This window comes from Eleutherodactylus coqui, chromosome 1 (genome assembly GCF_035609145.1).
Source record: "Eleutherodactylus coqui strain aEleCoq1 chromosome 1, aEleCoq1.hap1, whole genome shotgun sequence".
Taxonomy (NCBI): domain Eukaryota; kingdom Metazoa; phylum Chordata; class Amphibia; order Anura; family Eleutherodactylidae; genus Eleutherodactylus; species Eleutherodactylus coqui.
In genome coordinates this window covers 341427488-341452627 of record NC_089837.1, presented here as the reverse complement: position 1 = coordinate 341452627, position 25140 = coordinate 341427488, and the positions used below count along the sequence as shown (strand labels likewise).

The 25140-nt window shown below is 44.0% G+C and overlaps 1 protein-coding gene across 1 annotated transcript in view; it reads left to right on the top strand.

Annotated features, from left to right (window-relative positions):
• The window catches only part of VPS53 (VPS53 subunit of GARP complex), a 179271-nt gene extending 154924 nt beyond the window's left edge, over positions 1-24347 (top strand). Inside the window, exons 21-22 of the mRNA XM_066575956.1 lie at positions 12359-12463; positions 20683-24347. Of these exons, the coding sequence (XP_066432053.1) occupies positions 12359-12463; positions 20683-20850 (273 nt within the window). The 3' untranslated portion in view covers positions 20851-24347. The remainder of the gene's footprint in view (positions 1-12358; positions 12464-20682) is intronic.
• Positions 24348-25140: the final 793 nt, after the last annotated feature.

Sequence of the window (25140 nt, the reverse complement as noted above, 5' to 3'; positions counted from 1 at the left end):
TCAGGCAGGGGATATGGATATAGAATCGGGAGACTCTCAAACTAATCTCCAGTCGCTGGGGAAAGCCCACTCTAGATTTATTTGCAACAAGAAAAAATTTAAAATGCAACAGCCACTTTTCACTAGATCCTCACGATCGCCCCTGTGGAGTGGATTCTCTATCACAGTCGTGAAGAGGGGATCCACCTTTATTATGCCTTCCCTCCTCTGAAACTGCTCCCGAGAATGATGAAGAAGATCAGGGAGGAGGGGACTAGAGTCATTCTCATAGCCCTATCTTGGCCCAGAAGGGTTTGGTTTTCTTGTCAGAGAATGTAGTCTCTCATAGACTCTTGGAGGAAGGACCTTCTTCATCAGGGCCCATTGTTTAACCCAGAAATAAAGCCCTTACGTCTGACTGGTCATAAGGCAGGTCTTAAAACAGGTTTATTATATTAAGCAATTTCTTCTCTAGTAGAAAGGAGGTGATCTCTAGGATTTATCTTAAGAGTAAATGGGACCTTTATTGATCTTCACCTCATTATTAAAATTAAAGTTGGTTCAAAATCTAATATCCGAGAATTTCTTCAGACTGGTATTGATAAAAGCTTGAGACCTCTTTACCATTACATTATGTGAACATTCTTGGATCAGAAGATTCATCAAGGCTATTGGTGATTACATCCTACTATCAACAGATCTAGCGCTCCTCCATGGGATTTTAATTTAGTATTATCCCATCTTTGTCTATATCCTTTTGAATCTTTGAAGGAGATTCCAGTTAAATTTCTATCTTATAAGATGACATTTTTTTTTTTTACCAGTGATTACTTCTGCTAGGAGAGTAGGAGAGGTCACAGCCATATCTGCAGTTCCTCCATGTATGAATAATCTAGTTAGTAGATATCTAATCCTATATCTAGAAGATACTAATGGTGCATTTAGACAGAAGGATTATCACTCACAAACTCATTCAAACGAACAAACGTGAATGATAATTATTCAATTTCAACAGGAGCTAACAATGAACGAGAAGCGGGAGGTTCTCTCTCATCATTCAGTTTTAGATGGTATAAAAATCATCACCAACTTATGCAGTATAAACACTGATCATTCAATGTTTCACAAAGCAGTGGATGGTAATAAATGCTTCATACTCTGATTGGACCACAGTCGCTAGCGGGGTGCCACAGGGTTCAGTATTAGACCCCATTCTGTTCAATATATTTATCAATGACCTGATAGAGGGACTGTGCAGTAAAATATCAATATTTGGAGACGATATAAAATTATACAAGTTAATTAATACAACGGAGGACAATGTACGTCTGCAAATAGACGTGGATAAGCTGGGGCTTGGGTAGAAAAATGGCAAATGAAGTTCAATATTGATAAATGTACAGTTATGCACATGGGCAGGAAAACGGATGTCACCAATATACACTAAATGGGATACGGTTAGGGAAAAGCGATATGGAAAAAGACCTGTGGGTAGAAGTGGATTGTAGACTAAACTGGAGTAACCAATGCCAGTCAGCTGCTGTAAAAGCTAATAAAGTCTTGGGGTGCATTAAAAGAGGCATAGGGTTGAGGGACTGAGAACATTATCCTCCCACTATATAAGACACTTGTCAGGCCTCACGTGGAATACTGTGTACCGTTTTGGACGCCGGTGCTCAGGAAAGACCTTGCAGTGCTTGAGGGGGTACAATGAAGGGCAACTAAAATATGTGGAATGGAGGGTCTGGAATACCCAGAGAGGCTACCAAAACTGGGATTATTCACCCTGGAAAAAAGACGGTTAAGGGGCGACCAAATAACTATGTATAAATATATTATGGGATGATACAGAGATCTCTCCTATGATCTCTTTATACCCAGGACTGCAACGGTAACAAGAGGGCATCTACTACGTTTAGAGCAGTGTTTCCCAAACTCCAGTCCTCATGGACCACCACAGGTCATGTTTTCAGAATATTCTATAGTAAGTACACCTGTAATTATTGTCATTGCCTCATACATTGCCACATCACCTGTGCAATACTGAGGAAATCCAGAAAACATGACCTGTGGAGGTTCCTGAGGACTGGAGTTTTGGAAACACTGATTTAGAGGTAAGAAGGTTTCATCACCAAAACAAAAGGGATTTTTTACTGTAAGAGCAGTGAGATTATGGAACTCTCTGCCTGAGCAAGTGGTGATTGCCAAATCGAGAGTCGTTTAAGAGGGGACTTTGCGTCTTTTGTAGCACTACGACATTGCAGGATATTGACATTAAGTAATGAGCGGGGTTGTTGATCTGGGTCTTGGAGTCAAGTAGGAACTTTCAAAAGTTAATCCAGGGATTATTCTGACTCCTTGAAAATCCCGGCAAAAGAGCACTGCAAAGTCACGCAACTTTATAGCGTCACATGCGACTTTGTAGTGACACAAAATCGCGATATCGCCACGAGAAAACTTTGCGATATCACACAGATATATCGCTGCCACCCATGTGAAAGAGGCCTTAATCAAATGTCAGCAGTAGGCTGTACAATAGTAGTAAAAGTGTACGCATCCATCTTATAATAATCTTTGTATAGTGCCAACGTATTCCGTAGCACTTGACTGTTCATTATGCTTTGATGTGGTGTTTTGTGTTTAACACACAGCTGGGTATTTTTATTGTATTATATATTTAAACTTCCAGTATGGCAGAAAAAATGCTGTGTATACGGTTTGTGTCCTTCCAGAAACCACAAAATATCCCCAGGGAGTTGGAATGCTCTTTGGGGTTTTCTGGAAGCTGTGCAGTCTGCTGGCAGCTCCTCTTCTGCACATTCCAAGTTTAGGTTGGGCCTTAAGCCCAGAGGTTTAGCTGGTCATAAGCATTTTGATCATCCAGTCTGCTGCATTTACCATAAGTACCAAACCCCTTAGAAAATTCAGTCACATCCCCCACTTAATCTGTTGAAATAGTGTACACTGTGTGACTGTATATATAGAAAGCAGATATAATAGGAAGCTCACATGCCTTGCTAATAGAAGTCCTGTGTTGGTAGCAAACTAATTTCTGGCTGGTTTTGTGAGTGCATGGGGGATAGATTGTTGAGTTGATAAGAATGCATAACTTCAATGTACCTGGTTTGAACTGAGAGAAATATTTTCAAGACTGCATTATGTCTGTGTTCTAATTTACATGATCTCCTTTGGAAGTTTAAAAAAATGTTACTGTATGTGTATTCAAACAAGTAATCATACAGGTGATTACATGCCCAACACTTCTCTGACTTGCAGGAGTTAGGGCTAGAGATGAGCGAACGTACTCGTCCGAGCTTGATACTCGTTCAAGTATTAGCGTGTTCGAGATGCTCGTTACTCGAGGCGAGCACCATGCGATGTTCGAGTTACTTTCACTTTCATCTCTGAGACGTTAGCACGCTTTTCTGGCCAATAGAAAGACAGGGAAGGCATTACAACTTCCCCCTGCGATGTTCAAGCCCTATACCACCCCCCTGCAGTGAGTGGCTGGGGAGATCAGGTGTCACCCGAGTATAAAAATCGGCCCCTCCCGCAGCTCGCTACAGATGCATTCTGACATAGCTCAGGGAAAGTGCTGCTGGTGCCGGAGCTGCTATAGGGAGAGTGTTGGGAGTTATTTTAGGCTTCAAGAACCCCAACGGTCCTTCTTAGGGCCACATCTGACCCACATTTGACCGTGTGCAGTACTGTTGAGGCTGCTTTTTGCAGTGTTGCACTTTTTTTTTTTTTTTGTATATCGGCCGTGCAGAGCATTGCGTCCTCAGTCTGCAGTAATTTTACATAGTATAGGGCCAGTAGTGCTGAGGCAGGGACAGTGAAAAACGTGAAAGACATATACTGTCTATATAGGCAGTGGGCTTTTCCAAAAAAATTTGGGACCAAAAAATATATTTGGGCTGCCTGTGACCGTCCTGACTGCACTGCGTCTCTGCTGGGGGTAGTAGTCCTAATTAATACGCAGCCAGCTAAGTGTTACAGCAGGCTTCCGCAAAATTCTTTCCTGGCTCTGCTGTGCGTTCCGTAAGCGAAGTCAGCCTCCAACCACGGGCCAATAAGCGACACATTTAATTACAGCGTTCTGTTTCTGCACTACTGGTAATACACCATGCTGAGGGGTAGGGGTAGGCCTAGAGGACGTGGACGCGGGCGAGGACGCGGAGGCCCAAGTCAGGGTGTGGGTACAGGCTGAGCTCCTGATCCAGGTGTATCGCAGCCGACTGCTGCGGGATTAGGAGAAAGGCACGTTTCTGGCGTCCCCACATTCATCTCACAATTAATGGGTCCACGCGGTAGACCTTTATTAGAAAATGAGCAGCGTGAGCAGGTCCTGTCGTGGATGGCAGAAAGTGCATCCAGCAATCTATCGACCACCCAGAGTTCTGCGCCCCCTCGCTCCATGCCACCCTGCAGAGGCCGAGGTGCTCAAAGGTCTGGCAGTTTTTCACTGAGAGTGCAGACAACCGACGAACAGTGGTGTGCAACCTTTGTCGCGCCAAGATCAGTCGGGGAGCCACCACCACCAGCATGCGCAGACATATGATGGCCAAGCACCCCACAAGGTGGGACGAAGGCCGTTCACCACCTCCGGTTTGCACCACTGCCTCTCCCTCTGCGCCCTAACCTGCCACTGAGATCCAACCCCCCCTCTCAGGACACAGGCACTACCGTCTCCTGGCCTGCACCCACATCCTCACCTCCGCTGTCCTCGGCCCCATCCACCAATGTCTCTCAGCGCAGCGTCCAGCCGTCACTAGCGCAAGTGTTTGAGCGCAAGCGCAAGTACGCTGCCACGCACCCGCACGCTCAAGCGTTAAACGTGCACATAGCCAAATTGATCAGCCTGGAGATGCTGCCGTATAGGCTTGTGGAAACGGAGGCTTTCAAAAGCATGATGGCGGCCCCGCGCTACTCGGTTCCCAGTCGCCACTACTTTTCCCGATGTGCCATCCCAGCCCTGCACGACGACGTCTCCCGCAACATTGTACGCGCCCTCACCAACGCGGTTACTGCCAAGGTCCACTTAACAGCGGACACGTGGACAAGCACAGGTGGGCAGGGCCACTATATCTCCCTGACGGCACATTGGGTGAATTTAGTGGAGGCTGGGACAGAGTCAGAGCCTGGGACCGCTCACGTCCTACCCACCCCCAGAATTGCGGGCCCCAGCTCGGTGGTGGTATCTGCAGTGGTGTATGCTTCCTCCACTAAACCACCCTCCTCCTCCTACGCAACCTCTGTCTCGCAATCAAGATGTGTCAGCAGCAGCACGTCGCCAGCAGTCGGTGTCGCGCGGCGTGGCAGCACAGCGGTGGGCAAGCGTCGGCAGGCCGTGCTGAAACTACTCAGCTTAGGAGAGAAGAGGCACACGGCCCACGAACTGCTGCAGGGTCTGACAGGGCAGACCGACCGCTGCCTTGCGCCGCTGAGCCTCCAACCGGGCATGGTCGTGTGTGACAACGGCCGTAACCTGGTGGCGGCTCGGCAGCCTCACGCACATGCCATGCCTGGCCCACGTCTTTAATTTGGTGGTTCAGCGCTTTCTGAAAAGCTACCCACGCTTGTCAGACCTACTCGGAAAGGTGCGCCGGCTCTGCGCACATTTCCGCAAGTCCCACACGGACGCTGCCACCCTGCGGACACTACAACATCGGTTTAATCTGCCAGTGCACCGACTGCTGTGCGACGTGCCCACACGGTGGAACTCTACGCTCCACATGTTGGCCAGGCTCTATGAGCAGCGTAGAGCTATAGTGGAATACCAACTCCAACATGGGCGGCGCAGTGGGAGTCAGCCTCCTCAATTCTTTACAGAAGAGTGGGCCTGGTTGGCAGACATCTACCAGGTCCTTGGAAACTTTGAGGAGTCTACCCAGATGGTGAGCGGCGATGCTGCAATCATTAGCGTCACCATTCCTCTGCTATGCCTCTTGAGAAGTTCCCTGCAAAGCATAAAGGCAGACGCTTTGTGCTCGGAAATGGAGGCGGGGGAAGACAGTATGTCGCTGGATAGTCAGAGCACCCTCCTGTCTATATCTCAGCGCGTTGAGGAGGAGGAGGAGGTGGAGGAGCATGAGGAGGAGGGGGAAGAGACAGCTTGGCCCACTGCTGAGGGTACCCATGCTGCTTGCCTGTCATCCTTTCAGCGTGTATGGCCTAAGGAGGAGCAGGAGGAGGAGGAGGATCCTGAAAGTGATCTTCCTAGTGAGGACAGCCATGTGTTGCATACAGGTACCCTGGCACACATGGCTGACTTCATGTTAGGATGCTTTTCTCGTGACCCTCGCGTTACACGCATTCTGGCCACTACGGATTACTGGGTGTACACACTGCTCGACCCACCGTATAAGGAGAACCTTTCCACTCTCATACCCGAAGAGGAAAGGGGTTCGAGAGTGATGCTATACCACAGGACCATGGCGGACAAGCTGATGGTAAAATTCCCATCCGACAGCGCTAGTGGCAGAAGGCGCAGTTCCGAGGGCCAGGTAGCAGGGGAGGCGCGGAGATCAGGCAGCATGTACAGCACAGGCAGGGGAACACTCTCTAAGGCCTTTGACAGCTTTCTGGCTCCCCAGCAAGACTGTGTCACCGCTCCCCAGTCAAGGCTGAGTCAGCGGGAGCACTGTAAAAGGATGGTGAGGGAGTACGTAGCCGATCGCACGACCGTCCTTTGTGACGCCTCTGCCCCCTACAACTACTGGGTGTCGAAGCTGGACACGTGGCCTGAACTCGCGCTCTATGCCCTGGAGGTGCTTGCTTGTCCTGCGGCTAGCGTCTTGTCAGAGAGGGTGTTTAGTGGGGCTGGGGGAATCCTCACAGATAAGCGTACCCGCCTGTCAACCGACAGTGCCGACAGGCTTACACTCATAAAGATGAACAAAGCCTGGATTTCCCCAGACTTCTCTTCTCCACCAGCGGACAACAGCGATAACTAAACAATACGTAGGCTGCACCCGCGGATGGAAGCATCGTTCTCTATCACCATCAAAAACGGGGACCTTTTAGCTTCATCAATCTGTGTATTATATTCATCCTCCTCCTGAAACCTCACGTAATCACGCCGAACGGGCAATTTTTCTTAGGCCCACAAGGCTCAGTCATATAATTTTTCTAAACAATTTTTATACGTTTCAATGCTCATTAAAGCGTTGAAACTTGCACCTGAACCAATTTTTATTTTAACTGGGCTGCATCCAGGCCTAGTTACAAATTAAGCCACATTAACCAAAGCGATTAATGGGTTTCACCTGCCCTCTTGGTTGGGCATGGGCAATTTTTCTGAGGTACATTAGTACTGTTGGTACACCAATTTTTTGGGGCCCTCGCCTACAGTGTAATCCAATTAATTTTTTGCCCACCTGCATTAAAGCTGACGTTACATCAGCTGTGCTGGGCACTGCAATGGGATATATTTATGTACCGCCGGTGGGTTCCAGGGAGCCACCCATGCTGTGGGTGCACAGGGAGTTGTAACTGCTTGTGTCTACTTCTAAAGAACCCCAGTCTGACTGGGGCATGCAGTGTCGGCCGAAGTCCACCTGCATTTAACATGACATTACCTCAGCTGTGATGGGCAATGCAATGGGATATATTTATGTACCGCTGGTGGCTTCCTGGCACCCACCCATGCTGTCGCTCCACACGGAGTTGTAACTGCATGTGTCCACTTCTAAAGAATCCCAGTCTGACTGGGGCATGCAGTGTGGGCCGAAGCCCACCTGCATTTAACATGACATTACCTCAGCAATGCAATGGGATATATTTATGTACCGCCGGTGGGTTCCAGGGAGCCACCCATGCTGTGGGTGCACACGGAATTCCCATTGCGGAGTTGTACCTGCCTGTGACTATTTATAAAAAAAACGCGGTCTGACTGGGGCATGCAGACACCTTGACAGAATGAATAGTGTGTGGCACATAGGTCCCCATTGCTATGCCCACGTGTGCAGCTCCAGATGGAGGTGGCACAGGATTGGAGTTCTCATTGCTTCTGTACAGCATTGTGGGCTATCGCCCCGCCCCTTTTAAAGAGGGTCGCTGCCTAGCCGTGCCAACCCTCTGCAGTGTGTGCCTGCGGTTCCTTCTCATAGCAGACGCACTTATAAATAGACATGAGGGTGGTGTGGCATGAGGGCAGCTGAAGGCTGCACAGGGACAATTTGGTGTGCGCTGTGGACACTGGGTCGTACAGGGGGGCGTTGGGCAGCATGTAACCCAGGAGAATTGGCAGCGGAGTGTCATGCAGGCAGTGATTGTGCTTTGTTGGAGGTAGTGTGGTGCTTAGCTAAGGTATGCCATGCTAATGAGGGCTTTTCAGAAGTAAAAATTGTTGGGAGGGGGGCCCACTCTTGCCGCTATTGTGGCTTAATATTGGGACCTGGGAACTTGAGATGCAGCCCAACATGAAGCCCCTCGCCTGCCCTATCCGTTGCTGTGTCGTTCCCATCACTTTCTTGAATTGCCCAGATTTTCACAAATGGAAACCTTAGCGAGCATCGGCGATATACAAAAATGCTCCGGTCACCCATTGACTTCAATGGGGTTTGCGAAAATTTCATCCCGAGGAACGAGCACCCAAGCATTTTGGTGCTCGCTCATCTCTAGTTAGGGCCCATTTAGACACAGCGATTATTGGTCAAAAGATGTCTTTTGAGCGATAATCGTTGTCATTTATATCGCAAGATGATCGCTCAACCCTTGAGCGATCACCTTGCGCTCTGGAGGATGCAGAGAACAAGCGGGGGGCCACTTGTTCTCTGCACCCAGGTGTCATACAGCTGAGCGCTCCCAGCAGAGGACAAGTGGGGGGACGCTTGTTCTTTGCATCCAGCTGTTCCCCGCTTGTAGCGCCCGGCTGTCATACAGCTGAGCGCTCTGAGTGGAGGATGCAGAAGACAAGCGGGGTGGCTCCACTTGTCTTCTGCATCCAGCTGTTTTCTGCACGAAGCGCCTGGCTGTTATACAGCCGAGCCCTCTGTTCAGGGTATTGAGAACAGAGCTGGACAGCTGCGTTCTTCATACGCCACCTGTCATCAAGGAGCGGGATACAGCTGAAACAATAGTATCAGCTGTATCCCGCTGTGAATCCCTGATGAGACTCATCCTTGTCTTTCAGCATGCTGTAAGACAAAGTTGAGAGGTGGCTTAACGAAAACTGCACTATATCAGTGCAGTTAGACACAACGATTATCGCTCAAAAGACGGCTTTGAGTTGTGTCTAAATGGGCCTTTAGGGTACTTTTACACACAACAAATTTCGTTTAAAGTCCGCTAGACCCACCGAAAGGTGAGTGACTGTTTCCTTTAAAAGAATAGCGTTTAAACTGAACGATTTTCGTTTGAAATGTACGCCTTTTCAATCGCTTAGTGTGACGCTTGGTAGTGTTTACATATAAAGCTACAGGGCAATTGTTTTCATTTGTGAATGATTGGCCTCGGAGAGCAGGTGGGTGGGCATAAATCCGTGCTAAATAACCAGGAAAAGTAGTGTTTGTTATACAGAAAGAATCTTGGTTTTCTGATTCGTACCTATTTATGCCATAGGGAAAAAAGTGTCAACTGCGGCAATCTGCGATTGGAAGAATCTTGCAGAGACCAAAGCATTTAAGACGCTGTAAGGGCACGAATAATCACTCCATATTCTGACGCTCAGGACACTAGGGCTATGCAGTAGGCAGGCATGTAAAAAGAAGGTTCGCTTTTTTTTTGTCCCAGCAGCCAATCGCTGTTCGTGTGCAAGAACACCCCATCAAACGAAAATCCATGCCCACAAATCAGTTAGCAACAGAACGATCGTCAATTAAACCACGCCAAAACGAATTTCTGAACAAAACTTCTATGCAGTCTAAACATCAGCGATGAGCGAAAAGTCGGCTAAAACATTCTGTTGCCCACATTTACACGTATAGATGATCGCTAACTTTCAGCGGTTCTGGACGAAATTCAGTGTATGTAAAAGGGCCTTAAGTCTTCAAATTGGATTGTTCACTGACCCTGTACAGGTATTTAAAGGAGTATTCCAATCCTGAACGTTTATAACCTACCCACAGGGTATGCCATAAATGTCTGACAGATAAGGGTCCTACATCTGGGACCTTCATCTATTGTCAGAACAGGGTTTCCCAAGTGTATCCCAGCTCGCTGTGGCGTCTGCTGGCTTTTCTTGGTTTCCATAGCACCCATAGAAGTGAATGGGAGTTACGTAAATGGCATAACACTCTCTGCTATGAGTTTCCGTAACTCCTGTTCACTCCCAACTGCAGGTCTAAAGCCCTAATACATTTCCATCTGGATAACTTAGAATAGTACAAATTAGGGCAGTCACAGATGACACACTGTATATATTTGTATAGACTAGTGCATTATCCAGTAAGAGGGAATATATATCAGAGAAAGCCTAATGTATCTATGTAAAGAAGCTGTACCTATATCATAGCAGAATAGATGAAAAGCAGAGAGAGCTATCCTAGTATGGGGTCTACTAGGATTCAGCCATAGCCCTGTGCAATTTAATTATCAGTTTTCCTCAGGGGTCTGTAGACTGTAGCATGATTTATCCTGAGAAGAACTGGAAGCTAAAAGTCCATTTACACTGGCCGAATGTCGGGCAAACGATACGCTACACTCGTCCCCGTGTATCCTCGCTCCCGTGCTGCTGCACAAGAGCGAGTATCACTGGATCACTCACGGTGCGGCCAGCAGGGAGGCGGGGCGGCTGGAGGAGAGTTCTCTCATCACGGTACTGTTGTACTATGACGCCACCAGAAGTGGTGGGTGTATACCACTGTTAGGCTGCTTGATAGCCAGTTGACGCCCCCACTTTCTGATTGGCTGAGCACCGGCCACATTGAGAGTGTGGACGGAGGACACAGGGTAGAAGGCACAGCAGCGGTGGCGCTGCGGAACTTGAGAGAGGGGACTGAAAGCGCCGGAGCAGCAGGGGAGAGGACACAGCAGCGGCCCAACAGCGGAGGCTCATGCGGCGCAGGGGAATGTGACAGCAGGGGCGGAGAGTAACGCCAAAGAGTGGAGGATTAGCAGGGGAGATTGCACAGCATTATAGGTGATCACCGGCATCAAGAACAGCGGCAGGGGGTGCCGCAGCAGCTTTGCCGGAAAAAGGGGGCTAACAAACGGGTGCCTAACTTTGTAGCTTTGTGGCCTAGGAGCATGGAATGAGTTTCGTAATGGATGGAGGGTTAGAGTTAGGTGTTGTTTCACAGTTAGGCGTAAATTATGAGCTGTACATGCTTCCATATTTATGCGAATAATCTACGTCTAACTGTTAAACTAACCCTAACCCTCTATCCATTACAAAAGTCCTTCCACAATCCTAGAACCTTGCAGCAGACAGTAGCTTTTCAGCCAATCAGGAAGTGGGGGCGTCATCTGGCTGTCAAGCAGCCTAGCAGTGGTGTACACCCACCACTTCCGGTGGCGTCAAGGTACAACAGTTCACCTCCTCACTCTCACCTGTCCCTCTCCATTTACTCTAACAGCGGCCATTCAGTACTGAACGGCTGCAGTTTACACTGAACGATCATCATTCAGGATTTTATGCAGCCTAAACTATGAAGAATGATTCAGTGTAAACAACAGCTGTTCAGTACTGAACGGCCGCTGTGTTAAGTGAATGGAGAGGGGCGGGGAAGCGCAAGGAGAGACTTCTCCTGCAGCCGCCCTGGCCTCCTGCCGGCCGGTCTGTGAGCGAGCCAGCAATACTAGCTCTTGTGCAAGAGCACAGGAGCAAGTATGCGTGGGAACGAGCGTCAGGCATCGTTTGCCTGACATTCATCCCATGTAAATGGGCCTTAACTTAAGCTGTATCCTGAAATTCCATTCTTATAATTAAATGTACATTTCACACCTAGACCTAAAGGGCAATTTACATGGGACGATCATCGCACAAAATTTGTTCAAACAAATGAAAATGCGCAATAATCGTTATGTCTAAATGCACAGCCATCGTTTACTATTCTTTTACTTTTCGTTTGTCGCACACTGTCATTTAGCATAAAAATCATCGCTCGTTCACTCCCTTCTCGCTGCGTGTAAACGCTCCCCACTCGGTGCTTTACATAGAATGTGAAGTGCTGAGCAAGAAGTGAGCAATGCTCAGCAATACTCAGTGATGATCTGCACGAGTGCAAACAACTTCTGGTGACATCACCCACTGGCGCAGAGTGTTTAGCCGGCAGTCATTCTGTGTAAAAGGTGGCGTTACGGAGACCGAATCTACAAGTGTGAAAGTATGTTACAGATAATCTCAGTGTCATGGTTAAATCGAAAAGCCCAGCTCTCACTAACGTGTTTGGGGTGGCAATGTGTGTAACCCTGTGTCTGTCTCCTGACTCTCTAGGTGGTAATGGCTCCTCATGAGAACTCTGTTGTATTTGTGGATAATTACATCAAACTACTTGCTGACTGCAACACTGAGACGTTCCAGAAGATCCTGGAGATGAAGGTAAAAGCACAGGAAATAGCTAGAAGAAATCCGGTTATGTAAAGAATAACATGGCATTTCACAAGAGAAATCCTTCCATCTGAGGGATCCATGTATTTACGGCATTTTTGTTACTCACGATGCACCTCAGCATCTTATGTATTAGGAGCAGTTCTAGTATTTTGACTATGCAATCGACATACAGTACACCATCTGGGAATTTTCCTTCCAAGGTCGTAACTTTTTTTTTTTCTTTTCTGGGATAGAAAAGTTTTTTGAAGCCCTTTAAAAAAATAATAATTTAAATTTAGCTTTGTGACAATTTCCTTTTTAAAGATCATGTCATTTTTAGAATAAATGCAAACCCATAATTAGAAAACAAGACATTTTAGGTTGGATGGAAACCTGAGAACGCGAATATTTCTGCTGCACTGATATCAAGATCTGGATCAGATGGAGTTGATGGCTTTAATAAAAAGCACCTATTTTGCTAAAATTATAAAATCCAGACCGCCTGCGGCTTCAGGTTTCATTTACTGTATACAGAATTATACTGCTTTTGTTTGAACATAAAAGAACCATTTCCTGGAAGGTTTTAAGATCTCTCTACAGGTGGTTGCAGGCATCTAAAATTGTATTATTTAACCCCTTGAGTGGCACGCCCGGAAAATTTCCGGGGACGAGCTCCACTGCTCATAGCAACATAGCCCGGAAGATTTCCGGGCTATGCATCACTATGGGAGCTGCAGAGCACAATGCCACAAGCTGTGACAGTGTGCTCTGCCTGCACAGACCCACACAGAGCAGTGCAAGGGCTTTGAAAAACCAGCAGAAGATATTGCCGACATGTCGGCAACCTCCTGCTTTGTTTACAGGTTGCCATAGAGACCATCGGCTTGTCAGAAGCAAGCCGATGGTCTCTGCGGCAGGGAGAGCTGGTTGTTAGCTGTCAGAGGACAGCTAGGTACCTGCTCTTACAGCAGAGATCAGAGAAAACCTCCGATCTCTGCTGTGTTAACCCTTTACATGCTGCAGTCTATGTGACTGCAGCATGTAAAGGGTTGTCACTGCAGCATGTAAAGTGCTGTCACCATCGGACCCCCGGAATGTGATCAGGGGTCCTGATGGGTCCCTGTGGAAGTCCCCTAAAGGGACAAAAAAAAAAAAATTTTTTTTAAAAATGTAAAAAAATTATTAAAAAAATTAAAAAAACACTTGTCTCCCTTTACTTTGTAAAAAATCAAAAATACAATCACACATGTGGTATCCATGCGTCGTAATGATCCAGAGAAGGAAGTTAATACATTATTTAACCCCTTAATGACATGGCCCCTTTTTTCTTTTTTCCCCCATTTCTTTTTTTCCTCCCCCGTTTAAAAAATCACAACTTGTCCCGCAAAAAACAAGCCCTCATATGGCCATGTCAATGGAAAAATGAAAAAGTTATGGCTCTTGAGACGCAACTGCAAAACTAGTTGAAATTCAATGATTAGACCATTTTAAAAAACCTGCCCTGGTGGGCACGACAGGGTGGTAGGAAACCTGCCACTCAAGGGGTTAAAGGACCACTCCATCAAAAACGCTTGTCTGTGCCTTCCCCCTCAGCTGATTGTCACATTCTAGAGGTCTCCCTTGTGTATTCCAGCCCCTTCCATGCAGTGCAGCATGAAGTGCTAAAAAAAAAAAAAAAAAAAAAAATGTGATTATGCACCCAAGATGTTTCCCAATGGGTTGCCACATCTTTCTGCCTATTAGGACGGGTCAGAATTGCGTTTTATTTGGTCACCCCCGTCTCCAAGAAATGTAATAAGTGATTAAAAAGTCATATGTAATACAGAATTGTACCAATAGAAACTACAGGACCGCCCGCAAAATATGAGCCCTTGCACAACTATGTCGACAGAAAATAATTTTATTATTCCAAAGATATTTTAAAAGTAGTACAGGAAAAAAGAGATATAAAAATGTGATATAGCAATCGTACTGTCCCATAGAAAATAAGTCATTTTTTACTGCTGTGTGTACACTGTAGAAACAAGAGCCCGCCCCCAAAGATAGCAGAAAAATTTTTTCCACCTCACATAGATTTTTCAGTACATTTATATGGTACATTAAATAGTACCATTGAAAAATACAACTCGTCTTACAAAAAAACAAGTCCTCACAAACCTACATTGATGAATAAATAAGTTATGATTTTTTTTAAAGTGGGTAGGAAGAACTGAAAATGGGGGGTGGAGTCCATGTCCATAAGGAGTTAAAAACAGATTGAGAACACAAAGTGTCCACCAACATATCCAAAAAACATCCCACTAACAAAAGAGAACTAAATGAAAGTGTCATCAAAGTGTCATCAATGCCTGGCATCACTTGGTTTCAACTGTGATTGTTCCCAGCCCAGAGAAACCAAGTACTCTTGTAGATATGATACCGTTTTAGTGGCTAACAAAAATACATCATATTATAGCGAACTTTCCAACCAACACAGGGTTCTGCTTTAGGCTAAAATGAAATGGATCTGAAGAGGCATGCATATTTATACACACATACAAGGCACAGACATGGATGTGATTAATTTGCATTTAAAAGAATACTACCAATTGAACTGCTAAAAAGAAGCTACATTGCATGTCTGAAAGGTGTAGACTGATGAACAAGAACAAAGGATGGCCAATTTAATATTGATAAAGAATTATTAATGTTTTTATATTGTATTTATTTTTACTGTATGTGGGTGATTTATATGGGTATCTGGGTTTTTATATGCTCTGATGTTTCTCTTTATAGTATTGTTCAGTTATAAGGTAAATCAATTTTTCACAATTTATTTGCCTTAACATTTTTGAACAAAACTGTATATAGTTTTGCTGCCATTTTTTCCTAACTTAACATTGGTTTAAACATTATAAAACCACCTAGGTTTAATAAAATCTAACATTTAGGCCGCCTGTACATGGCATAGTCGAAATCCATGTGCGGAAACCAGCCCTGGCAGCAGTGGGGTCCGCATGTACCTGTCTTTCTTTCTCTTCATCTACACTACGAATAGTCTGCACGGCTTGGCGTCGGACTTGGGCAGTACTGATTTTTTTTTTTTTTAACTCCTGCTTTTCCCGTGTCATCACCTAGCAATGACTCCGAATCTGCGACCTTTCCGCAATGTCAATTGCAGAAGGGCCGTGGGTTGGGCGACTTCCATTGACTTCGATGGAAGCTGTCCACGCAGAATCAGAAATGTAGCATGCTGCCATTTTTCCTCTGCAGGCGGAAAATTCCAATTTCCGCTTGTGTGCAGGAAGAATCACTTTTCCATAGCATGCTATGGATGGTATTTGCTGTGGAATCCAGAGTCGGGCGCCCGCTCCGGATTCCTCAATGCAAATCCGCCTGTGTGCAAGCGGCCTTAAGCAGAACCTTTTTGAAGAGCACTGAATATGTTCATTTTTTTTTCTACTCCCTGAAAGCCCCTTAAGGTCAAAATTGAATGTATTCTTAAAGTAAAATTGCCATCACAGAAACGCTATGGAAAGTGTTCACTGCATTACCCACGGCTGGATTATCACCACGGATAACACAATGAACTATCGCCCGTGGACAGGAGCCCTTAGAGTCCTGGTAGTCAGACAAACACCAATCAGAAAGTGATGCCATAACAGAAAATGTGAGTGTCAGATTTATGTTCTTCAGTCCTACTTTAGCAGGAGCAGGTAAGTCTATAGTATTTACAAATTGGGCCCTTCACAGTTATAGACTAAAATAATAATTTTTATTAGATCCTTTTTAAAAAACAATTATGGGCTATAGAAACTCACAAAACAAAAACACAAAGGGATGTGACATTACCCCTTCCACACAACGAATCGTATAGTCAAGAAAACCCACTGAAATTAAGTCTACGGGATATTCCCACTGTTCCTATTATACAATAAGGGTGATCAAATAGGTCTGATCAAAGGATAGATAGACCATATGATTAGAACTCAGACCCCCTTGATTTAGTCTAGGGAATACCAGTCCGAGCTCGTATTTAGGCTCGATTTGGGTTCTCTTGACCAATAGTGCATATGATTGGGCAGATATGGTCAGAAATTCGATAGACCCATCTGATTAGACTCAGAACCCTATCATGTGGTCTGAGGAATAGGAATGAGTCTATCAGTGTGAGCTCAAGTTCTGGCTCAATTCGGGCTCGACGCGTTTCCCCACAAGTGCGTGGTTCATCAGGAGCAGAGCCTATATTGGGCTGTTTACTTATGTATAGATGCACACTTTTTTGTTGTGTGACAAATAGAAATCGTTTTCTCAACCACTGATACTGGATAATTTTTGCATATGATATGCAGACCTCTCTGCGGTATATGCTGTTTCTCTAATTGACCTACGAAGAACAGAGAAGGGCTAAGTAACCTCTCCCTTTCTTAGGTCAGACCTAGTTGGTCTTATAGCATATGTTTCGACACGTGAGCAGAAGACTGATGGCTGGGCGCGTAATAGCGATCACCTGCATGAATTATCAAGAGGTGCAGAAATCAGCGATCATGTCTATATGGCTCATAACAAATTTTTGCATATGATATGCAGACCTCTCGGCGGTATATGCTGTTTCTCTAATAGACCTACGAAGAACAGAGAAGGGCTAGATAGCCTCTCCCTTTCTTAGGTCAGACCTAGTTGGTCTTATAATATATCTTTAGAAATGTGAGCAGAAGACTGATGGCTGGGCGCGTAATAGCGATCACCTGCATGAATTATCAAGAGGTGCAAAAATCAGCGATCATGTCTATATGGCTCATAACCAATCCAAAGCATATTCAGGACTGCAAGTTCTGAATATTTGCTATTAGGACCAATGTATGCGCCTCCGAGAGAAATAAATTCTCATAGGAGAACAGTCTATAGCAGACGCACCGCATCCATTAACCCAAGAGTTGTAGCTTGGATTGGATGCTAGGTCAATAATAGCATAGATGGAAGTCAGCCTCAATAAGATATAAATAAAGCTGAACTTTTTAAGCTAGTGCTAGAGAAAGTTAGGTTGCAAATACGCCAGAAGTTCTGATGCCTAGCGATATTTTTCAAAGTATCAGGGTTTGAAAAGAATAAAGAAATAATAAATGAAATAAAAAAGATGTAGCGCCTGTAGCTCTGATGGTGAGCTAGAGGCTGGGTTTTCTTGACTATACGATTCGTTGTGTGGAAGGGGTAATGTCACATCCCTTTGTGTTTTTGTTTTGTGAGTTTCTATAGCCCATAATTGTTTTTTAAAAAGGATCTAATAAAAATTATTATTTTAGTCTATAACTGTGAAGGGCTCAGTCCTACTTTAGCCATCAAATTGGCGGTGTCCCCATTGTGTAGAAGCAGAATACTGGTATACAGTCCCCAGAAAACACACAGCTTACATCAAACCATCACTTAGTACAGTATTGCTATAGCAATAGCTTTGATATCGGCATACGCCTGTTATTGTACTGTACTTGTCTCAAAGGCTAACAAGTGAATCATTGCTGCAGGAATCTTATATTTCATGTTTAATATCCTTTGAATGTCCTTTGGAGAGATCCACTTAGAAAATATGTCTGGAAAATTAACTTGTTTTAGATGTATTCCTGAACTAGTCTTTAAAATATGGCTATTTAATTTCTTTTCATAGTATGACCTCTCATCAGCAAATGTGGTTTGAACAATAATACATTATTTCAGTGGAATGTTCCCATCTTACTAATATGGGCTGAATATATACAGTATATTATCTGCTGCCTGCATATATTAGCGTTTTATGCTCATTTACTAAACCTAGTAGTTGAACAAGATGTAGACTACAGAGGGTTTGTAGTCTGTTACCATGGAGACATATAGGCCTGTGTAGGAGCTGTAGGCCTAAAACGGTAACCTATCCTATTACAATAGGAAAGAAAGTGTGGCCTGATACAGGTGCTGATCCTCTGTATAGGACACCACACCCCAGGAACTGGTTAAATATTTGACACCAAGTACTGAAATACCAGAACGCCCATGTCCACTTTATTTTTAGGGATCAGCTTCTATTGTAAGAGCAGACCGAAGAGAAGAATAACTTGCTTAGGCTGCACTTCGTTATTGGGTTTCTACATACTCTACTGCTTTCAGATGTGCCTGATGGGCGTTTAGTTTTGGTAAAAGAAGCCTGTCTTTTGAGAACATCTGCTTCCTGATAAGTCTTTTTTTAGTCATTGTTAGATTACTTTGTTCTGCTGGTCAGCACTTTCTTCAAAGTTAAATGTAGAATTCATTAAGCACATAGAGGCCAGCCAAAGTGCAGTCATATAGTTTCTATACTGGCTTACTGAAGCTATTTCACTCCACTATTACTTTGCTTTTACATATACGTATCGTATAGCTTTTTAATGCTATATGCAGAGGGTTATGCCAAGTGCAATTACCAAACTATTTCTGCTCTTCTAAGGATTTAATAAATTACAAACTGGTTTGATTTACGTTCAGTAATAACAAATCCAGCGAGAGCATTAGTTTGATTCTTTTGTCAACTTTATAATATGTACTAATATTCTGTCTCAGGCCGCGTTCACACATGCGTTCACAAAACGCTGTGTTCAAAACCGCAATGTTTTATCTCTATTTCGCACAGAATTTTTGAACACTTTCAACAGTGTTTGCCAGGGTTTTTTTAATGCACCCCATCACTACAATGCGTGATGAGGTGCATTAAAAAGCACTAAATAGAGCAGACAGCACTCAAAAATCACAGCATTTTATGAGCTAGTCTGCGAGGCCCCATTAAAGTCAATGGCAGCGACGTACAGCGCTTAGGAATCTTTGAAACTCGACGCTAAGCACTGTCAAAAGTGTGCTGTGTGGGAGCAGCCTTACAAAGAAAATGCAGCAGATAACAGCAGGATTGAATGGATCATTTCCGCTGTTTTTGACTGGAGAATGGTCACCTGTGTCAAACGTCACTGGTGCCGATCACATGATCGTCTGTTGACCAGAGGTGAGGAGAGTATTGGTGACCGATCCTCAACCACAAACGGTGGAGTAATACACTCAATGCCCCCTCTATCGGCTGCATTTTCTTCGTGAGACAGACTGTGTACACTGATCAGACACCACATTAAAACCTCTGACAGATGAAGTGAATATATTGATTGATATATTAGGCAGAAATTGAACAGTTAGCTCTTGGATGTTGTTGTGTTGGAAGCAAACAGAATGGTCAAGCATAAGGATCTAAGCAATTTTGACAAGGGCCAAATTGTGATTCCTTGACAACTGGGTCAGAGCATCTACAAGATAGATCTTGTTGGGTGTTCTTGATATGCAGTGGTTGGTACTTACTAAAGATGGTCCAAGATGGGGCATCCAATGAACCGGCGACAGGATCATTTAGGCACATGGGGAATGGAGGCTAGCCCATGTGGTTCTGTTCTACAGAAGCAACAGTTTTCACTGACAGGGGCCTTTTCAGCAGCAAAATGTGTCCAGCCACACACTGTTCAAGAATGCTTTTAGGAACATGAAAAAGAGTTCACGGTGTTGGCCTCCTGATTCTTCAGATCTTAGTCCGATTGAGCATCTGTAGCTTTTATTGGCAAAACCAAGTCCAATCCATGGGGTCCTCACTTAATTTACAGGATTAAAGGATCTGCTGGAAGTGTCCGGGTGTCTGATGCCATACTCTTAGAGATGTTTTGGAGTCCATGTCTCAACGAGAGCTGTTGTTATGGCATGAGAAGGACCTACACGATATTAGGCAGGTGGTTTAAATACTATGGCTGGTCAGTTAAAACACTGAATGACCACTTTAGCAAACACTACCATGTAAAAGCGTGTTTGACCTATTTGGATCCACACTAAGTGGCGTCCCTTTTTTTTGTCTCCCTTGACGTGGATTTTAAATCTACTGCGGAAGAAGTCACGTCATGAGGACAGCGATACAGTTTACCATTCAAGTGAAAAGGAGACAGAATTGGCACGGAATCTGTGCCAAAATCCACCTTGTGCACACACTTCTACGACTTCTGTTTAATGCTCTATTAAATGCTTTGTCATTCCTTAATTGTGAAGTTGTTGGCCACTTTTTCTTACTATAAATAAGACCTAGTCAGTTTAACCGTTTACTTTGCTAAATTTGAACACATTCACCTTCCATGTTCTTATGTAATTGATGACCTAATTTTAAGTATGTGCTACTACTCTGGTTTCTACCGCTGGTTCATTCTCCTTTTTTTCTTTTCCTTCAGGGACTAAAGAGGAGCGAGCAGAGCAGCATGCTTGACCTGTTTCGACAAAGGCTTCCAAATCCTCCTTCTGGTGCTGAAAACAACTCAATGACTCTGCAAACTCCGACCCCTGAGCAGGAGTCCTCACGGATACGAAAACTGGAAAAGCTCATCAAGAAACGACTGTAAAGCTTCCGTGGACTTAACAGTGGCATGCTAATAGTGTTAACAAGGAGCTCCAGTCTAGCACTTTAACAGCCGCCCTATTATACTGTCACATCACCTTTAATTAATAATGTTACGTGTCAGCTGCATAGGACATGAGCCAGCGAGAACACATTGGGACTGGCTGAATGCTAGGAGTTTTTCTGTCTAGACAGAACATATCTAGATGAGCCAGTCCCTCAAGCATGTTAACAGACTGTTAGGCAGTATGTGGTCACACAGAATTATTCCCCCTGATTCTTCTATTTGGTTTTGCCTGGGGCTTGTATTTCGGAACATAGCATTGAGTCCAGCCTATTTAAGGAGACACTTCTATTCCTGCTGTGTTAACCACTAAAACACATAACAGGCTCTTATAACCAGTGCCAGAGTGACTGTTAAAGTGATACTGCTCCATTTGCTGCACACAATATTAATATATAGGTTCCACCATTAGTTCCGTCTAATAAATATAAAATGTAAATGTAACTTTTTTAAGTTTCAAATTAAGGGGGATTGCATTGGAAGAGGTTTAGAATTTCTTTTCCCAGTATCAATAAAATACCTGCAGGCTTACTGAGGAACAGACTTCAAATGAATGGTAGATGTTCAGATAAGTGTGTTATGTCTCCCTTATGTAGTCATTTCATAATTCTAAATCATGGCGGGATCAGATAAATGTTAGGTCTCACGGTCCGGTATGCTTTGCAGATCTGGTAAAATGATATATGTGTAGTAGTGCACTTAAGTCTTGTAGAAGAAACCATGTTCAGTTATTTGACTCAAAGGCAACACTCCCGGGAGCTTGGATCGTGAAGATTTACATTGTTAGCATTCTTTTTTTTTTATATCCTTTTGGTAAGAATTATTGTTACACTGTATGTTTTGTGTTGCTAGATAATGAAGTATTGCATTACAGCGTTCAACACGACCGATATACTGTTAGAGAAACACTTCTAGTTAACGTACAGTTGCAGACGGTAGAGGAAAAAAATGCAACAGATACTGGCAAAACATGGGTACAGAAATAGGCTTTTTAGCTGCATTGGATTAACGTGGGCTTTATAAAACTCCTGTTCACTACAACGGCACATGCAGTCATTGAAAGAACTGTGAATGGTTGGACCCTTAACCCTTTCCTATCCAATTTTGGATTCGGGGTTTCTTAAAAGGTTTCCTCTTTTTGCTGTTTTATAACGGTGCCATCTGCTGTCTAAAGCCAGTGTGTGTGTGCCAGAGAGGCTCCGACAGCAGAGTGGCTGGCAATAGATGGTAAGAATACCCTGCCGGATGTCTTCTGACAATAGAGCTGTACAAGCTTCAATCAGAATGTAGGAAGACGTCACACAGTAGATTAGAAAGGGTTAAAGTTGCAGAAACCAAAATCCCTAAAAATTTCACCAAACTTCAAACTGCTCTCATTTGGCCTGATATGTGGTCAGTTGGAGATGAAACCGCAGTCATTTTGCATTTGACAACCTGATATGCAAAGTTTCTTTTCAAATTGTTTCCACAGCCAAGTGAAGCATTTTCTGCCCAAACACGTAGCTGGGAAGTGCATAGTTACTATGTGTGTAGTTTTACCACAAAGTGCCATTTTTGCAATGTCTGTCTTGGCCATGCTGCTTGGTCAGGAGAACCACATTGAAACTATGTGCTTCAGTTTCACAATCCAGGCAACTGAAACGAACATCACAAAACCATTAGCAAGTCGCTGTAATACAATGCAGAGTTTAATTTCTTTTTTTTTTTAATGTTATTTGGACATACTGTAATGTTACTTGTACAACCGCTGAAGAATCACTATACATATTTGAACTATGTTATAAAATGTACACTATCCTACCAAAAGTATATGGACACCCCTGTCAGTGTAATGCATCATGTCTTATAAGTATGTTATGTCTTAACCATGTAGACCCTGAGAGGTGTCAGCCATAGTTTGTGATGGGAAATGCATGCAATTGGATATACAGGTTGACGCTGCACACAAGCCATCCATCATGAAATACAATACATCGGCATGTCTTCAATGGTGTAAGGAGTGCAGTTGAATAGTTGAGCAATGGAAGAACTTTCTACCTGGGTCTGGGGGATGCCTTTTATCGGAGAGTGCTGTGCCAGCCATTAAGTACAGCAGAGGTTCTATAATAGTCTGGTCGTGATTTATGTGGCATGTCCAGGTCTGTAGGTTGTAGTGGCAAGAAACAAACATGGTGATGTATCTTGACATTCCAAACAATAACATATTCCTGACAATGTGGCAATACTCTGGGAATGGTAAGCAATGCTATCAACAAGACAACGTGCCTTGTCAGAAATTCAATGCCATTTTATGTTTGCTAGAGGCTTCGGATGTTCCACAATTGGACTGGACTGCACAGAGTCCCGACCTGAAACCTGTTGAACAAATGTGGAATGAACTAGAACGTCGGGTCCATCTTCTTTGAGAGACCTTGTCAGACATTTGCAGGATGAATGGAAGGAAATGCTAGCGGAAGTGGTATTAGTCGTTCGTAGTAAGTATCAAATGTCATTAGGCCCAAAGGAGCCCCACTAAGTATTAACATATGGAGATAAATCCTACTTTTTATTCTTGCACAAGTGTCCAATTACTTTTGGAAGATAGTGTACAGTGTCTCCATATGGGTCTTTGCTACAATATGGGTATGGTCTGTCTTCTGCACATTTGAATGTAGATATTTCTGCTTATTTTATTGACTACTCCTGGACATGTAAGAATATAATGTAAATTATGAATATATATAAATACCTGTATTTTCAAGAGCTGCATTCACAGTTCTGGATGTTGCTGGAAAGAAATGACCAGCTTGATTTAAAAAAAGATACCTCTTGTAAGACAAGTCTGTTTTTTGGGCATCAGATACTTATTTAGTACTTGGTGGAAAGTCAGTGGTGTTTGTCCTATACAGTGCGAAATCTGAAGAACTGTGAATGCAGCTCCGCAGTATAATACCAGCTGTAACTCAGGATTAGTACAAGAGGAGTAAAGAAGCTTTTTATGTTGATGTAATTGTAAAATGGTGCCCCTTAGGCCACTCTCTCACTGGCGTCTGTAAAAATTCAACATTTATTAAATGCATTTGCCAGCATTTTTTAACGCACCCCATTATTGCAATGGGTGATGAGGTGTGTTAAAAAATGCTGAAACTCACTAAAATAGGGCAGACAGCATTCAAAAATCGCAGCGTTGGAAATGCCACGTTCGAATGCTCGCCTGAGAAGGTGTTTTACAGCGTTTAGCGCAGCGGTCGAGACTCCACACTAAACGCTGTAAAAAGCGGCCTGTGTGAGAGCAGCTTCAAAGGGGTTTGAATCTAAGAGCGTGTAATGTAATTCCCACAGTTTACTGTAAGTTGTGGTATAGGGGTCTTAGTGTGACAGATTTGTAAGTTTGTGCCTTTGGTGTATATTTCATTTTGACGGGATCTGAGATAATTAAAATGAAAATTTCAACTTGATGTTTTGCATAATTAATCTTACACTTTTTTGGTTTTGAGATATCTAGTAACAATTAGTTCTGCAATGCTTGAAGTGGTCTAGTCTGGCCGGGTTGGTTGATTGAGATATTAAAGGGGTTGAAGGAATATATTATATTAAACATAAATATAAGGGCCCACCTCCCTTACCCCCTCCAAAAAAATAAAATAAATAAGCCCTAGCTACACTAGATTAGATTTTTTTAAAAAAAGCAATACTCACCTAGCCAGCTGCATCCGGCTCCCTTGCTCTGGTCCTCCATGCTGACAGCCTTCTCTTTCTGCTAACGGGGCTTTGAATACCCCGCCTCCAGCAAGCGAGTACTGAGATTGGATTGAGTGCCGCTGGCTCAGCCAATCAGAGCTGGCGCTTGCTAGAGGCGGGGTAGTCAAATGACATTACTGAATGGCTGTGATTGGTTCATCGAGCGCCAGCTATGACTTCAACTTGCGTTCTACAGTAAAGGGTACTTTAAATGGCATGGTTATCACCTGAATTCTTGCTGAATACCTTAAATTTGGTTAGGGAAAAAAAACTTTTTGTAGAGATTAATTACTACTTATCTTAGAAGTTAAAATAATCTGTAGATACAACTAATTATTTTAACTTCTGTATATAACACAACTTAATGATTACTGCCTGATGTGCCCATTGTCAAATACATACTCCAAAGCACCAAAATGATGGGAAATTCACTGATTTAGGCAGTTTTCACACGGGCGATAATATCACGTAATGCGGAAGTGAGTGAAAACGCAGAATTATGAAACCCAT